Source organism: Tiliqua scincoides, chromosome 8 (assembly GCF_035046505.1).
Source record: "Tiliqua scincoides isolate rTilSci1 chromosome 8, rTilSci1.hap2, whole genome shotgun sequence".
Taxonomy (NCBI): domain Eukaryota; kingdom Metazoa; phylum Chordata; class Lepidosauria; order Squamata; family Scincidae; genus Tiliqua; species Tiliqua scincoides.
The window spans coordinates 48,861,175-48,878,615 of record NC_089828.1 but is presented as its reverse complement, the minus strand read 5'-3'; the positions used below and the strand labels follow the sequence as shown (position 1 = coordinate 48,878,615).

Below are 17,441 nucleotides of genomic sequence, written 5' to 3'. Positions count from 1 at the left end.
TAAATAATATAAAGTGGTTCACAATTTAAAAAGAGCTGCAAGAGAGACAACAGAGGAAAGAGAGTGAAGGGGAAAAGAGGGGAAGAATAATTGATGACTACTTCGATTTAATCCATTTCTGCCCAGGCCACAGGTATACACATTTGATCCCTGTTCATATATGCAACTATGGGCAGAAATGGCTTTAATGACAGTATCATTCTGATCCTTGTGAGGCCAATAGAAGGGGCCTAGCTGTCTTGCTTCTCCTTTGGCTGCTGCCAGATTGAATTGAACTTTACAGATCCAAATGCCTCCACCACCAATGTGGATGGCTGGTAAAAAGATTAATAATTTCTTTTGATAATAGTGCCTTGGTTATGGAATGGTCTTCCTAGAGAGATTTATCTGGTGACCTAGTCATTTTTCTGGCAGCAGGTATTACTAGGTAATATTATTGCCTAGTGTCTGCAGATAAGCTGCCCTTAAAGGAGAAGACTACTAAGAAGGTTGCCAGTACAAATGGAATAGGATGGTCACCTTTTCTAAATGGGGTTCCTTGCTCCTGGGCACCTCCTAACAGCTGTCTGGGGGGCATCAACCCAATAGGTGCAGACTTTCTCCCCACCACAGAAATACAGCAGTGATGGGAGCTCTGTCACTCATGATTGAGACATACAAAATTATGCATGGGAAAGATAAAGTGGATAGAGAGATGCTCTTTACACTCTCACATAACACCAGAACCAGGGGACATCCACTAAAATTGAGTGTTGGGAGGGTTAGGACAGACAAAAGAAAATATTTCTTTACTCAGCGTGTGGTCAGTCTGTGGAACTCCTTGCCACAGGATGTGGTGATGGCATCTGGCCTGGATGCCTTTAAAAGGGGATTGGACAAGTTTCTGGAGGAAAAATCCATTATGGGTTACAAGCTCTGATGTGTATGTGCAACCTCCTGATTTTAGAAATGGGCTATGTCAGAATGCCAGATGCAAGGGAGGGCAGCAGGATGCAGGTCTCTTGTTATCTGGTGTGCTCCCTGGGGCATTTGGTGGGCCACTGTGAGATACATGAAGCTGGACTAGATGGGCCTATGGCCTGATCCAGTGGGGCTGTTCTTATGTATTGTATGAAAGGGACAAGGACATTGCTAGAAGAAAAAAGAATTGGTAACACCCTAGAAATGACTGTGAGTGACCCTCCCAAGAGGAAAAGGTAGAAAATTAAGATTTGCAGCTAACTGAAATGGGAGGTTAAGGGGCAATTAGAATAATGTACTTGAGGGTGAGAGTTATTTTAATTTTCGACTATCTTTGATCAGAGAATGATGGTCTGGTCTCTGACAGCTTCACCAGTTCTGACCTAACTGAATGGAGAAAGATGGCAGTACATTATTTTAACTGCAAACCACTGGCAGGTATTACAAAAAATTTAGGACAATAACTGTGATAAGACATTGTAGAAGAAAATGTATACTGTGATTCTCAAAAGTTCTGCTATTTTGGGGGTTGCAGAAGGGGGGCAAAGGAAAATATTTTTGGGGGGGTATTCTTTATCTCCTGGGAGGGAAGAAGGATTTGAGTTAGGACTGTAGAATTTTATTAACATTTATCCCATTCATCCTCCAGGAGCTCAGAGTTATATAAATTATTTCCTCCCTCCATTTTTTTTCCTTTCACAACCCATGCGGTATGTTAATCTGAAAGAGTGTGACTGGACCAAAGTCACTCAGTGAGTCTCACAGCTGAGGAGGGATTTAAATCCAGATTTTTTTTTAAATCTGTCTGACACTCTTAAACAATTTCACCATACTTATTGTATGCTCCTTGGGGCAGAAACCCATTATTCCTTTGTTTTCCCATACTGTATATTTTACCACACTTATGGTAAACTCCAGACTACAGGGACTTCTTATTACCTATTACATTTTAATATATACTTCACCAAATGTGCTGTAACTATCTTGGGGGCAGGAGCTTACCATTATACGTATATAGTAATGCAAAGATAAAGAGTCCAATCCTATGTCTGACTATGCAGAAGTCTCATTATAATGGGGCTTAGTTCCAGGTAAATGTGGATTGGATGCCAGCCTAAGAGCCCAATTCTCTGCTTATCTACTGAGAAGTCTCATTATAGTCACTGGGGGTTACTCCCAGGAAAGTGTGGACAGGATTGCAGCCTGAGAGCCCAATCCTATACTGTTGTTCAATCCTACACATGACCTACTCAGGAGAAAGTCCCATGATAGTCAATGGGGCTTACTCCCAGGAAAGTGAGGATAGCATTGCAGCCTGAGAGCCCAACCCTATGCCTGTCTACTCAGAAGTAAGTCCCACTAGACTCAGTGGGGCTTACTCCCAGGAAAGTGTGGATAGGATGGCAGCCTGAGAGCCCAACCCTATGCCTATCTACTCAGAACTAAGTCCTATGATAGGCAGTGGGGCTTACTCCCAGGAAAGTGTGGACAGGTTTGCATCCTGAGGGCACAAGCGTGTCCATACAGCGACACCCTGGAAGCCACCCTGAGACTAGACGACGACTGTGGCTAAGTTACAGCGGGGGTTTTTGGCGGGAAGCGTCTGCGCGGGAAAAAGCCTCTCCCCAGCTGCGGCGCCTCCTCCTGGGTACCTTTGCTGAGGTCGCAGGGCCCCACCTCCAGCACCTCCTGGGCCACCTGGAACCCGGCGGCGGCCAGCTTGGCCCGGTGACTCGGCGCCAAGGGGAAGCTGCCCACGGCCCTCTGCTCCATGATGGAGGAGGAGTCCCCGGCTTCTGGCCGCCCCTTTCCCCACCTACAGACCCGCTTTTGGTCCAAACGCCGTCGTGAGGCGGGGCTTAGGCGGCCCAGCAGCCCTTGCCAGGAAGGAAGGGATCCCCACTGACTGAATGAACAGGATCTAGGACTGGTTTCCCATGCAAGGCTGCCATCCTAGCCACACTTTCCAGGGAGTAAGCTCCACTGACTCTAGTGGGACTTACTTCTGTGTAGATATGCATAGGATTGGGCTCTCTGACTGCCATCCTATCCATGCTTTCCTGGGAGTAAGCCCCACTGACTCTAGTAGGACTTACTTCTAAGTAGACAGGCATAGGATTGGGCTCTTTACTGTTGCATTGGGCTCTCTGACTGCCATCCTATCCATACTTTCCTGGGAGTAAGCCCTACTGACTCTAGTAGGACTTACTTCTAAGTAGACACGCATAGGATTGGGCTCTTTACTGTTGCATTGGGCCGTCAGGCTGCAGTCCTATCCACACCTGGGAGTAAGCCCCATTGACTCTAATGGGACTTCTGAGTATACAAGCATAAGATTGGGCTTTCAGGCTGCAATCCTATCCACAATTTTCTAGGAGTAAGCCCCACTGACTATAACGGGACTTACTTCTGAGTAGACATGCATAGGAACGGGCTCTAAATCAAATACACTTTAATTCAGAACTCTTCAAAACAAGTGAACCCCAATGACCTCAGAAACATCTCTTTTACCCAGTGTGTGATAAGTCTGTGGAACTCTTTGCCACATGATATGGTGATGGTGTCTCTCCTGGATGCCTTTAAAAGGGGACTGGACAAATTTCTGGAGGAAAAGTCCATCACAGGTCACAAGCCGTGATGAGTATGTGCAACCTCTTGCTTTTGGTATGCTACCTTAAGCATGCTATGTGCAAGCAAGGCAACCACATGTCATTACCACAAAAGAGGACAAGGCATCCCAAAATGTAGGACATGACAAAATAAAAGCTAGAAACACTTGTATATTGATTTCATGTGGTTAATTTAAACACTAGATTACTTATTAAATTTAAATTTAAAATTATATTACATATAATGTACTAATTAAAAGAAGGCTATGCACTGCTTGCAGATACCCAACCACAGAGAAAAGGAAGAGTTCTTTTCCAGGACATGAGGCTAAAAAAGAGGACATGTTCTGGGAAAAAGAGGATGTCTGGTCACCCTGGGTGCAAGGGAGTGGCAACAGGATGCAAGTGTCTTGTTGTCTTGTGTACTCCCAGAGGCATCTGGTGGACCACTTATAAATATAAATGCATATGATGAAAAGGCTGTGGCTAAACTGTGAGATAAGGAAAATGGACTAGATGGGCCTTTGGCCTGATCCAGCAAGGCTCTTCTGATGTTCTTAGCATGGGACTTATTTTGAGCAAGGATGCTTAGGGATTGAGATGCACAGATGGTGAAACCACGCATGTATATACTGCATACTTATAAATATAAACACATATGATGAAAAGGCTGCGGCTAAAGCTCATATCTGGCAATCTACAGGGATCCCTCTGGATTTGCAGTTGCTCTCACTCCACTCTTGTGCCTCATAACAGGACAAAGGAGCTTCTTGGGGTTGGACTAGATGACCTATTAGGCCCCTTCCAAATTTATGATTTCTCAGCCATGAGGGGGAGACTAGTGGCTGCAAAAAGAGACTGCGGTCCCAATCCTATCCAATTTTCCAGCTCTGGTGTAGCCACACTGCAAGACCAAGGTAAGGGAACAAATGTTCCCATACTTTAAGGAGGCCTCTGTGACTGCTGCCCCACCACAAGATGCAGTGCACGCCGCATTAGCACAGTTGCACTGGCACTGGAAAACTGGATAGGATTGGGTCCTGCATCTCCACCTCCCACATATCTGCACTGCCTCTGACCTACTGAATGCAAAAAACTGGCCGGAGTCATTACACCACTGGTTCTCAACCTGTGGTCCGTGGACCACAGGTGGTCTGTGAGACCTTAGTCTGAGGTGTCAGAAAAATTGCCTTCCAGCATCACTTCCAGCATCTCACTGAGCAAGCACTCCCCCAAGGACCACCAGAGAGGGCTGAAAATGAAATGCCTGCAGTCAGCACTGAAGTGTTGGCTGCAGCTGCAGCTGCAGGTGGTCCATGACATTCCAATTTTTGCCTCACTAGTCCACAGGCTCCAAAATGTTGGAAACCTCTGCATTACACTGACAGTAATAGGACTGAGATTTTTAAAAAGGCAAGCAATGGAAGAGCCTTGCCACTGAGCCTCCTGAGGAATGCCTGACTGATAACCTCATTCAGGGCTCTCTGGGCCCTCCTGGCTTTGCTTCAGGCAACTTCTGTGGGTTTGAGTTGTGGCTGCTGACATGTTACTGAAGGAGCAGGACACAACCAGTTGCATTCCCCACAGCCTACTCTTCCTAGCTCAGGGAGAGAGAAAAGAAGCCTGGCAGAAGCCATTTTGAACCAAGGCTGCCTGGAGGAAGAAAACTATCTTGTATCCCTTCAGGAAAGCATTTGGCTTCTGCCTCAAGAACACACCTTCTCCTGTCACAAAGAGCATATTATATGTGTCAGAGAGAAAGAATGGTAGTGCCATACACAGGGTATTCTGCTTTTTCTTTTCTCTGTGAAGAATGATTCTTTCACAAGGCATTTAGCTAAACAAAATGTTGTGTGGAGCCTCCACTTTAATTTTGCTTTCAGTTAACTGGAAAAACAATACCTCAGCAACTCAAAAGAGCAACCAGAGACTTCAACACCCTGTTTCACTGTTTATAGTGCTAACTTGCTGATTTGACTGACAAATGATAATTCAGAGGTGGCATTCAGAACAACATACAAGCTTTGCATCCCACTGATTTTTCTTATCCATGATTACCCTGGGAATGGAATTGTTGGAGGAATTTGGGACTCCTGTTAGGGGCACAAGACTCCCAAGGATCTATGGGGCTTGGCAAGTTCATACAGAAAAACACTGACAGACACAGATATAAACAGCATAAACATACTGTTTATGGCACCAGGATGCAGGTCTCTTGTTGTCTTGTGTGCTCCCTGAGGCATTTGGTGGGCCACTGTGAGATACAGGAAGCTGGACTAAGTAGGCCTATGGCCTGATCCAGCGGGGCTGTTCTTATACTTTATTCTAAACTTATTTCTTGAGGAAGGGTAAGTACACAATAGCAAATATGCAATAGCAAGGTAAGCATAATAGTCAATGGCAACCATATTGCTAAACTGAGCCAAGTAGTCACAGCCCACAAGCTATCCTGCATCTCTAATTCCTTGACAGCAGGATTAAACTGACAAGGCAAGATTCCCTAATTTCCCTTACAGAATGGCCAGAACAATGCTGTGGCATAAAGTCTCCTTGATAGCAATACAAGAAGCTATTAATAGAAGAGTTGTCAGAAATTATTCAGATTAGACTTTCGAGTAAATATTGCCTAGCCAAGTTCAACAGTGAGGCTTCATTGTGTTAAGTTTTACAATGATTTAGAAGCAGAAGGTACCCAGGCTTGGCACAGGCACACACTGTGCTTCTCATTGATCTCAGGGCATGCACTTCAATGTTCTTTTAACAGGGAACCATGCAAAGCTAGTATGGCTGAGGAAGGTTTCTAGTACTTAGTGTTTATCACAGAATATTGATTTCTTCATGATCCTTAAGTATTTTCAGACTGAAGTTTTGTAACAACACTGTGACCACTATGAAGAGCTCCGCGAGGGCCAAACCCTCACCCAGGCAAATTCTTCTCCCTAGAGGGGAATTTTTTTACAGTGCACTTTCAGAAGCAGCACGCTCTCCCTCATATAAGCACACACTGCGCTCTCCCTCACACAGGCGCACACACAAGTCCACACTGTGTGCACGCTGCCCCTCTCTCTCTCTCTCACACCCACACACACTGTGTGCACTCTCCCACACACACCCACACTGTGTGCACTCTCCCACACACACACACACACCCACACTGTGTGCACTCTGCCTCTCTCTCTCTCACTCACACACACACAGTGTGCACTCTGCCACACACGCCCACACACACACGCCCACAGTGTGCACTCTGCCTCACACACACAAGCCCACACTGTGTGCACTCTGCCTCTCTCTCTCTCTCACTCACACACACACACACACTGTGTGCACTCTGCCCCTCTCTCTCTCACTCACACACACACACTGTGTGCACTCTGCCCCTCTCTCTCTCTCACACACACACACACACTGTGTGCACTCTGCCCCTCTCTCTCTCACTCACACACACACACACTGTGTGCACTCTGCCCCTCTCTCTCTCACTCACACACTCACTCACACACACACACACACACACTGTGTGCACTCTGCCTCACACACATGCCCGCATTGTGTACACTCTCCCTCACAAACACATATACAAGCCCACATGCTGCACGCTCTCCCTCACACACACACATTCTGTGCACTCTTCTTCACACACATACACAACCTCACAGTCTTTGCACTCCCCCTCAGACAGACCCCAGGCACACTCTGCGCTCTGCGCACTGCCCCCCCTCCACTCTGCGCGCGCGCCCCTCACACAGGTGCGCGCGTGCTGCTAGGGCCCTCCAGAGCAACGGCTGGAGGCGTCGACGGTTGGGGCGAGGGGCTCCTCGGCCTGGTACGCGGGCTGCAAAGGGGGGCTCACGTGGTGAAAGGGAGGGGGACTGGTGGGGGCGGCCTGGGTCTTTGAGGGTCGCCACGCAAGGGGCGTGCAGAAATCCCGGGAAGGAGGTGAGCTCGGCCGTGGAGGCCTCGCAAGGCCCCTCCAACCACCGCGCTCGTTGGGCAGGCCCGGCTCCTGAGTCTTAATTAACGTCGATTACCTGTCCCTTAAAGCGCCAGAACGAGGTTAGACCCCCCAGCCGTTACCTTCTCCCCTGTTTATGTGGAAATTAGACCCAAAGCCTATGCTTGCCTACTCAGAAGTAAGTCCCATTATAGGCAATGGGGCTTACTTCCAGGTAAGTGTGGATAGGATTGCAGCCTAAGGGAGTAAGCTTCGTTGACTATAATGGGACTTACTTCTGAGAGTAACCTGTGAGTAAGCCCCACTGACTATAATGGGACTTCTAAAAGTACTTACTAAACTGGGGGTAAGCCCTATCAACTATAATAGGACTTCTGAGTAGACAGGCACAGGATTTGGGCTCTTAAAACTGCAGTCCTGTGCACGCTACCCTGAGGGTAAGCCCCATTGAACACAATGGGACTTACTTCTGAGTAGACAGGCATAGAATTTGGGCTTTTAAAACTGCAGTCCTGTGCACACTACCCTGAGAGTAAGCCCCATTGAACACAAAACCCTCAGTAGACAGGCCTAGGGTTGGGCTCTCAATCTGCAGCAACATAATGGGGAACCAGGAGGAGGTTGTCAAAGTTGTTTCTTTGGATTTAAAATAAACTTTTTTCCTCCAATGAGGGGTTTTAGACCCGATCCTATGCAAGTTGGCTGGGAAGTAAATCCCCATTGATTTCAATTAGACTTATGCAGATCGACCTGCAGTAGGTTTGTAATGTTAAACAGAGACAGTAATCCCCCTCCCCTACATAAACAGTCCAATCCTATCCACACTTTCTTGGGAGTAAGCCCCATTGACTTTAATGAGACTTACTTCTGAGTACACATGCATAGGATTGGGCTGACAGGTGGTAAGACTCTTAAATCTGTTTTTCTTCTTCTTCTGAACCAGGCAAAATGGCACATACTCTTCCCATTCCCTGCCCTGTCCAGCTGGGCACGTTTAAAAACGATTCCCTCGAAGCTCAGTTGCACGACTATGTGAAGCAAGGGAACTACGTGAAAGTGAAGAAACTTTTGAAAAAAGGTAATTTCTGTGGTGGCTGTGTTTGGTTGTTGAGATTGCAGGACCCTGGTGACCAGGTTTAATAACGAAAACCCTCCCTAGATATTTTTGTACCATCCAGAGTGGTAAAAAAAACACACACAGGTTGCAAACCTATCCACACTTTCCTGAGAGTAAGCTCCATTGATAATGGAACTTACTTCTGAGTAGACAGGCATAGGATTGGGCTTACACTCTTTCTGACAGTTGGTTGTGCTTTGGATGAAATGACATGCCAAGTTTAGACATTCATAGAATGGTGGTGGTTCTTTGTCCTTATTTACGAAGACTGTTGTCTTTGATGGCTCCACATCAGACCCCTTTGACATCTGAAGTGGCGTGAAGCAGGGCTGTGTTCTTGCACCAACCTTGTTTGGGATTTTCTTCGCTGTCATGCTGAAGCAGGCCTTTGGAACTGCAACAGAAGGCATCTATCTCCGGACCAGATCTGACGGAAAGCTCTTCAACCTCTCCAGACTGAGAGCAAAGTCCAAAGTCCAGCTGAAATGTCTGCGTGACTTCCTCTTTGCCGACGATGCAGCTGTCACTGCCCACTCTGCCAAAGATCTCCAGCAGCTCATGGATCGTTTTAGCAAGGCCTGCCAAGATTTTGGACTGACGATCAGCTTAAAGAAAACACAGGTCATGGTTCAGGATGTGGACTCACCTCCCAGCATTACAATCTCTGCGCATGAACTGGAGGTTGTCCATGACTTTGTGTACCTTGGCTCAACGATCTCCGACACTCTTTCTCTCGATACTGAGCTAAACAAACGTGTCGGTAAAGCAGCTACCACGTTTTCCAGACTCACAAAGAGAGTCTGGTCCAACAAGAAGCTGACGGAACATACCAAGATCCAGGTCTACAGAGCTTGCGTCCTGAGTACACTTCTGTACTGCAGCGAGTCATGGACTCTTCGCTCACAACAGGAGAGGAAACTGAACGCTTTCCACATGCGCTGCCTCCGACGCATTCTCGGCATCACCTGGCAGGACAAAGTTCCTAACAACACAGTCCTGGAACGTGCTGGAATCCCTAGCACGTATGCACTGCTGAAACAGAGACGCCTGCGTTGGCTCGGTCATGTCGTGAGAATGGATGATGGGCGGATCCCAAAGGATCTCCTCTATGGAGAACTCGTGCAAGGAAAGCGCCCTACAGGTAGACCACAGCTGCGATACAAGGACATCTGCAAGAGGGATCTGAAGGCCTTAGGAATGGACCTCAACAAGTGGGAAACCCTGGCCTCTGAGCAGCCCGCTTGGAGGCAGGCTGTGCAGCATGGCCTTTCCCAGTTTGAAGAGACACTTGGCCAACAGTCTGAGGCAAAGAGCCAAAGAAGGAAGGCCCATAGCCAGGGAGACAGACCAGGGACAGACTGCACTTGCTCCTGGTGTGGAAGGGATTGTCACTTCCGGATTGGCCTTTTCAGCCACACTAGACGCTGTGCCAGAACCACCTTTCAGAGCGCGATACCATAGTCTTTCGAGACTGAAGGTTGCCAATAATAATAGAATGGTGGTGTGACTTCTTTGTCCTTATTTACAGACAGGTCTGCCTTCATGCTTTGTTTAAAACTTCATAGAGGTCAGTTCATAGAGGAACTGACTAGCAGCTGTGAAAATAGAATGCTGAATTAGGGCTGCAATCCTGTGCTATTAGCCACAATGGATAAATGGAACCTCCATGTTCAAGGGCAGTGCACATCCATGTACTGGTTGCTTGGGGCAACTTGGGTGTGTTGGGGAGGAGGGAGGTTGTCTTCATGGGCTCTCTTCAAACTTGCAAGTGGTATCTGGCCTGCCACTGTGGTGACAGGATTCAGAACTAGGTGTGTCCTTTGATCTTACTTTAACTTTTCTTGCTGCAGCAAGAAACCTGTTTACTTTTTCTTGCTTTCTTGCTTACTTTACTGTTTTCTTGCTATAGCAAGAAACCTGTTTAGCAAGTATACCTGTTTACTCAGAAGGAAACAGCATGAAGTTCAGTGGGGCACCTCCTAAATAGAACCTACCTATTCCAGGAGGGAACGTATTTATCTGTCCTTCCTGAGAGGTGCAGAAGGAATCCCCACAGGAATTCCGTGCGGCTTCCTCTCCAGGAAGTGTGGCTTGGGCCATCTCACCTCATTTAGAAAAAAAGGCTCCAATTGAGCCACAAGGGGCGGCGCTTATGCAGATTAGCAGGCGTGACTGCACGAGAAGCCATGGCGAGGTTTTGCCCTTCAGGCGAATGACCGCCCTTAATTTCATGTGGGAGGGAGCCACGGCGGCGGGCACGAGCCGTAATCGCACCTGAAGTGTGTCCCGGTTCACACCGTGGTGGACAGGGTCGCGGACGGGGTGGGAGGAAGGTGGAGGCGGTCGGAGAATAGGGCGTCCGCTGTAGGGTGGAAAGTGGTGAATGGCTGCCTGTGTGTTTTCTGGCTGGGTGAGAGGTTAAGACTATACTTTCAGGGATCATTTCTATAGTGTTAAACTAGAGAAGTGCGTTCCAAAGTGTTTAGTCCGTCCAACCTCGAGGAGGAGGCGAAGTGTTCTCTTCTGAGCGCGAAGCGAGTGGAAAGTGCTGCGTATGTGGCTGCTTTCTGCTATTGATGACCGTTCTGCTTTCTCCTTAGAGAAGGTCAGAGGGAGAGAACACAGGCTGAGTGGTTGGCCTAATTTTTTAAGCAGTTTTAAAAAATAGTTGTGTGGAAGTTTTACTGTCTTTGCAGCCTGTTCAGGTGTACAGATTTTTAGGAGAAACTTTGAAGGCTATTAAGCTTGGTAGTAGAAGATGCTAGATATGCTCACTGTATACTTGGAAAGAAACCTCTGTATTGAGTTAAAGCCTGACCTGAGATGAGTGCATAGAAAGTATCCTTAATCAGATTATCTTCCAACAGTCACATAATGGTTGTTGCCACATAGTTAATTTTTTCCCCTGTACCTCTGTGATGCTAGTGGAAGCTGCGATTTCTTCTTGCAGTTTGAAATTTCTTGTATCTAGCAGAGGCTAATGTAATTAAGTCTGCCACCTTTACAGCATCTTAAGAACCAAACTAGATGTGTATCTGAATCTAACAGACACCTTTGAAGCAGCAAGTGAACTAGAAGTGGTTTGTAATTCTGCCCCCACCTCCCTGTCACGCCTCCTCTCTGCCCTCTCCCCTCTGAATGCCTCCTCCCCAGCCCCCTCCCCACCCTTGCTTAAACTGCCCAGTGCTAGCTCAGCGCAGGGTTAGCAAGGGCAGTAGCCTGGCAGTAGAACTCACTGGCATGCCTTACTGAGCTGAGTAAGCTGAGCAAGCTGAGCTCAGGATTGGGCTCTAATACAGTAGCTCCTCTTGGCAGTGTTTTGTAAATGCTTCCTAAAGATGAGCTCTATAGTAGAAAAAAACAATAAAAAATGTTTAGTGGTACTATAAAGGTGAGACCATGGTGACCGAGGCAGAAGCTTTTCTGAAAACAGACCCCTAATGCATGAAGTATCATCTTAATTTAGGGTGTTTGCTCTTTGGGAATTGTTTGATTTGCCCACAGTTATTTGTGAAGCTTCACAGTCATACTGTCGGAAACTTTATGGAAACATTGCAATTTTTAGGGCATCAGGCCTTCTGCCATTATGGGCTTTGTAGGTGAATCGGTGTGATAGCTCTGAGCATTTGTAATTGTAGTTGAACTCTGTAATTGTGTTAGGTTGTCGTCTGCCTTGTGCAGTTCTAAAAAAAATACCTGGAAAGGTGGGATATACCCCCTTAGGGGTAAAAAGGGGGAAAAAAGATTGTTGATTTATGATTATGTAAATATAAGTGGAATATATACTTTAAAAAATTAAACATCAATAAAAAATACAAAAAAGAAAAAAAGGTGGGATATACATTAATTTAAAATAAAATGTTGCATGCATACAAAGCTGCATCCTAATGACAGACTGTTGAGCCATCTAACCCAGGTTGCCTAAATGATTGGTGGTGGCTCTCCAGGATTTCAGACTGCAATCTTTTCCAGCCTTACTTGGAAGTACTAGGATTTGAACCTGGGACTTTCTATATTATGTGCTTCCCCACTGTGCTGTACTGTAACAATGCAAGGTGTATGGTCACTTTGAATGCTCAGGAGGGAGATAAAGCAAGGTATAAACAAACAAGAACAGTTTTGTCTGGGTAAATGGTGTGTTAAAGCATAGTGTCTGTGGATTCAGTTTTGAAAATCCACTTTTTAGGTGTCTGATCCTTGCCTTGTGATGTCCTGAATGGGGGAAGGAATGGCTCAGTGGTGGAGTGCATGCATGTAGAAGGCCTTCGGTGTTCAAATCCTCAGCTAAAGATCAGGTTGCAGGGGAATGGGAAATCCCTAACAGGGAGGCAATTAGGAGAGATATTTAAACACAATTGAAGATCTCACTTGGTCTGCCTCTGCAGATGTGGCTGACATGATATATGAGCAGCTTTATGTTGAGGCTAGTGTTGGTCCATATAATGCTCACTATTTTGACTCCCCCCCCCCCCCACTGTACTACTGAGTCTCAAGCAGAGATCTTATCCAGTCCTACTTCCTGGAGTGCTTTTAACTAGAGATGCCAAGTATTAAACTGGAAACCTTCTGAATGTAAAGCAGACAGTTTGGCATTGAGCCACAGTCACTTCCTATGGAAAATGTGTACAGGTGATGTCCTGTGTTCAGCTATCAACTTGCTCCTTACCATTTAACTGATGAGCCCGTTTACATGCTCTTTTAAGTATGATATTGTGGAGGTGATCATTTAGGCTCCTTGTCACCAAAAGGGTTGAATAGTTAACAATAATAATAATAATAACAACTTTATTTTTACTCCGCCTTTCTCCCCGAAGGGACTCAAGGCGGCTTACAACATATTAAAAACATAATTTAAAAACAAATAAAAACATATTAACACATCATAAAAAACAGCAGTCAGAGTAAAAAATAGGTAAAAAGAGCATAGAGCAGCAGCAAGTCATAAAAGAGTCAGGCCTGTAAAAATATTAAAAGATGTTAAAAAGATGTTAAAAGGCCGAGAACTCAGAAGGCTTGTTTAAACAGAAGGGTCTTCAGGCCTCGCCGAAAGGTCTCAAGAGAGGGAGCCATTCTTAAGTCAAGGGGAAGGGAGTTCCATAGCGTTGGTGCCACTACTGAGAAGGCCCTATTTCTTGCAGCCGCCCCACGTACCTCCCTAGGCGGCGGCACTTGTAAAAAGGCCTTCTCTGATGACCTAAAGGACGAGCTAGATTGTACGGGAGTAGGCGATCTCTAAGATACCCTGGTCCAGAGCAGTATAGGGCTTTAAAGGTCAATACCAGCACCTTGAATTGGGCCCGGAAACGAATGGGCAGCCAATGCAGCCGCTGGAGAAGCGGACTGACAGAGTCGAACCGCCTACCTCCAGTAACCACACGGGCCGCCGCATTCTGCACAATTTGTGCCCTGTTCAGTATTTTTTTAAAACTCTGGTTCTATTTCTCTCACAAGCTGAAAAAATGGCTTGGTAAGCATTTAGACATTTCGCACAGGTATAGATCCATTTCATGCAGAATAAAATTTTTTTAGCTTTTTGTTTCTCATTTTTTAAAAGGTTTTTCTCCCCCCCCCTTTTTTTTTGGACAAAGAAAGTTGGTTTATAAAGAACCACAGGGAAATAAAACATTAATCATATGACTGAAAACTGAGTACCTGATCAGCAAACCATATATATTTAACCCATTTCTGCCCAGCCCACAGGTGTACGCATTTTCTCCCTGTTGCATATATGCAACTTTGGGCAGATTTGGCTTAACTGGGTCTCAGTGTTTTCTGTGTAAGGGGTTTGATTCAGGGTTACAACCATGAGTCTGTAACTCTGGGTTCAGTTCTACTTAACTGGAAAATAAGTATCTGAACCAGTTTTTGGGCCCGGGCTTGGGTTCGATTCGGCTCCCTGGTTGTTGTGACAAGTCCAAGAAATAACCTGAAATAAACTGGAGGATCACTGCCTTCTGAGTCAACCCACAATTCCAAGACCTTTTGTAGGGAGGTAAAGTTTTATGAAATTATACACGACACAGATGGAGTGGATGGATAGAATGTCTTTCACTCTCAAAATACTAGAAATCACAATAGTAACACTGATTGGCAGTAGATTTTTGCATAGCTCACAATACTTCTTCACACCACACATAATATGTGAAATTTGCTGTGTCAAAATTTGATGATGGCTTAGAAGACTGATTTCAAAGGACTGGACAAATGTGTAGAAAATTTTACGTTTGTCAAATAGTTAACTAGCTAAATGCATGCCTGGAACAGCCATGTTCAGAGGCAGTATACATCTGAGTACCAGTTTTGGGGGGCAACTGGGTCTGGCGGGGAGGAGAATGTTGCCTTCATGCCCTTTTGCAAACTTGCAGCCTGCCAGTGTGGCAACGAAGTGCATCTTTGGATCTTATTTTAACCCTTCTTGTTGCAGCACAGTATACCTGTTTACTCTGAAGGAAGCCACATGAGTTCAGAGGGGTGCCTCCCAAGTAGTGGGGTTTTCTTAAGGACTTGCCTGTTCCAAGAGGAAACATATTTATCTGTCCTTCTCCAGAGGCGCTGTGCTTACCTACTGGGAAGGAATCCCCACAGGAAGTCCTGTGTGTGGCTTCGTCCAACTTGCCTATTTAGGAAAAAAATTGAGCAATGAGGGGTGGTGACTGTGCAAATTAGTAGGCGTGGCTGCATGAGGTTTTGAGTCGCAGATGGAGTGGGAGGAAGGTGGAGGTGGGCGGAGAATAGGGCGACCACTGTTGGTTGGAAAGCGGTGAACTGCCGCCCGTGTGTTTTCTGGCGTGATGAGGGTTGAATGTTGGCAATCTTCAGTCTGCAAAACTATGGTATCTTACTCTGAATGGTGGTTCTGGCACAGTGGTCTAGTGTGGCTGAAAAGGCTGATTTGGGAGTGATAATCCCTTCCACAATGGGAGCAAGTATAGTGTGTTCCTGGTCTGTCTCTCTGGTTATGGGGCCTTCTCTCCTTGCCTCAGTCAGTTGGCAAAGTGTCTCTTCAAACTGTGAAAGGCCATTCTGCACAGCCTGCCTCCAAGCAGAATGCTCAAGCTCAGAGGCCAAGGTTTCCCATCTGTTGAGGTTCATTCCTAAGGCTTTCAGATCCCTCTTGCAGATATCCTTGTAGCGCAGCTGTGCAAAGTGTTTAGTCCTCCAACCACGAGGAGGAGGCAAAATGTTCTGAGTGCAAAGCAAGCAGAAAGTGCTGTGTATATGGCTTGCTGCCTTCTCCTTGGAGGGGGTCAGAGGGAGAGAACACAGGCTGAGTGGTTGGCCTAATCTTTTAACAGTAGAGTAAAAAATAGAATTAGTATCTGTGATGTTAAAGTGTTATGTGTTTTTATAGTTAGTGGGTGGTAAGCTAGAATAGGGTGTGGTGACTAGGCATCTAAGCAAATAAAAAAAATTGAAAGAAAAGTTATTAGATGCTGTAAAGCAGGGGTGCTCAATAGGTGGATTGTGATCTACCGGTAGATCGCGAGGCAAAATGAGTAGATCGCGGAGTGCCAACCCCCCCCTTCAGGTGCCTCTGGGAGGAAACACCGGGAGTAAGGCCCATTGTACTCAATGGGGCTTACTTCCAGGTAAGTGTGGCTAGGATTGCAGCCTCACAGCCTAATCCTAGGCATGTCTACTCAGGAGTAAGTCCTGTTATACTCAGTGGGGCTCAAGGCACACCAGCATACATTGTACACATAAATGTTATATGCTATGATGGCGCGAACATTGTAAAAAAAACTCTGGTAGATCTCCGGGCCTTGCTGGGTTTCAAAGTAGCTCTCGAGCCAAAAAAGTGTGAGCACCCCTGCTGTAAAGTAATTCAGGTGTGTAGGAATTGTATATGTTCATAGGTTTTCATGGCCAGCAGTAATCCAACAATTTAATATATATTTATTCAGGTGATAAGACCATGAGAGCAAGCCAGAAACAGCTCTTTGTCTCTAGCAACGTGTCCTGTCTAGGCACATTTCCTTGAGGAAACTCTACAGAACCAAACGTTGGACTTTTTTACATGAATTCTAATTTTTTGACACAATCATGGTCTTCTCACCCGAATAAATACATATTAAATTGTGTAAGAATTGTTGAGTAGACTTCTAGTGAAATACCAGGCCTGTATACTTGGATGTAAGTCCCTGTGTCCGGTAGAGTTTGAGATAAGTGTGCACAGAAGGCTTTTACTTATTCTCTACCTTGTTTAATAAGCAACCCTTTATATTTTTCTATTTGTTTCTGTTTTTCTTTCCTCCTGGGCTAATGCACTAGCAATATAATTAATGTATAGTTTTTTTAGTTTATTCTCTGAATTTACACTGAAGGTAGTAGGTGTTAGTTACAGGTGAAGGATTGGAACAATACTGCCTGGTTGTTTGGCTTTCAAGCCAACTGTGCATGTGATAGTAGCTGTATAACCTGAGCCTATTTATGGTTATTTTGGGATAAGCCCCACATTACTAGGAGGAACTGCCAGAGAAATGTGCATAAACTTGCTCAGACACTTTAGATCCATTAAAATACTGTACATGCAGCTAGGAAGGTGTACAACAGCCTTGTGTGGTAGACCAACAATTTTTAATCCCGATATTGCAAGAGGCTGGGAGAGACTAGATATGGGGAAGCTCCATATTGTTCAGTGAGGCTTACTGCTATGTAAGCGTGTAATTGGAGACCCGTAGTGGCAGCAGTGAGATTCAGGCTACAGTCCTATGCCCACTTTCCTGGGAGCAAGCCCTATTGAACATAATGGGACTTACTTTTGAGTAGAGCCAATTAGGTTTGGGCTGTTAGACCAGAC

General features: G+C 45.8%; 1 protein-coding gene and 1 non-coding gene across 3 annotated transcripts in view; one reads left to right on the top strand and one right to left on the bottom strand.

Annotated features, from left to right (window-relative positions):
* Nucleotides 1-2,753, bottom strand: part of RAD51C (RAD51 paralog C) — a 32,860-nt gene extending 30,107 nt beyond the window's left edge. For both annotated transcript variants that reach the window (XM_066634873.1, XM_066634875.1), the window contains exon 1: nt 2,613-2,753. In XM_066634873.1, coding sequence (XP_066490970.1) covers nt 2,613-2,733 — 121 coding nt within the window. In that variant the 5' untranslated portion in view covers nt 2,734-2,753. The remainder of the gene's footprint in view (nt 1-2,612) is intronic.
* An 8,308-nt stretch (nt 2,754-11,061) lies between these two features.
* Nucleotides 11,062-11,276, top strand: LOC136659580 (small nucleolar RNA U3). The gene has a single exon (XR_010794851.1). It is a non-coding gene; the product is annotated as a small nucleolar RNA U3 (small nucleolar RNA).
* The last annotated feature ends 6,165 nt before the right edge of the window (nt 11,277-17,441 follow it).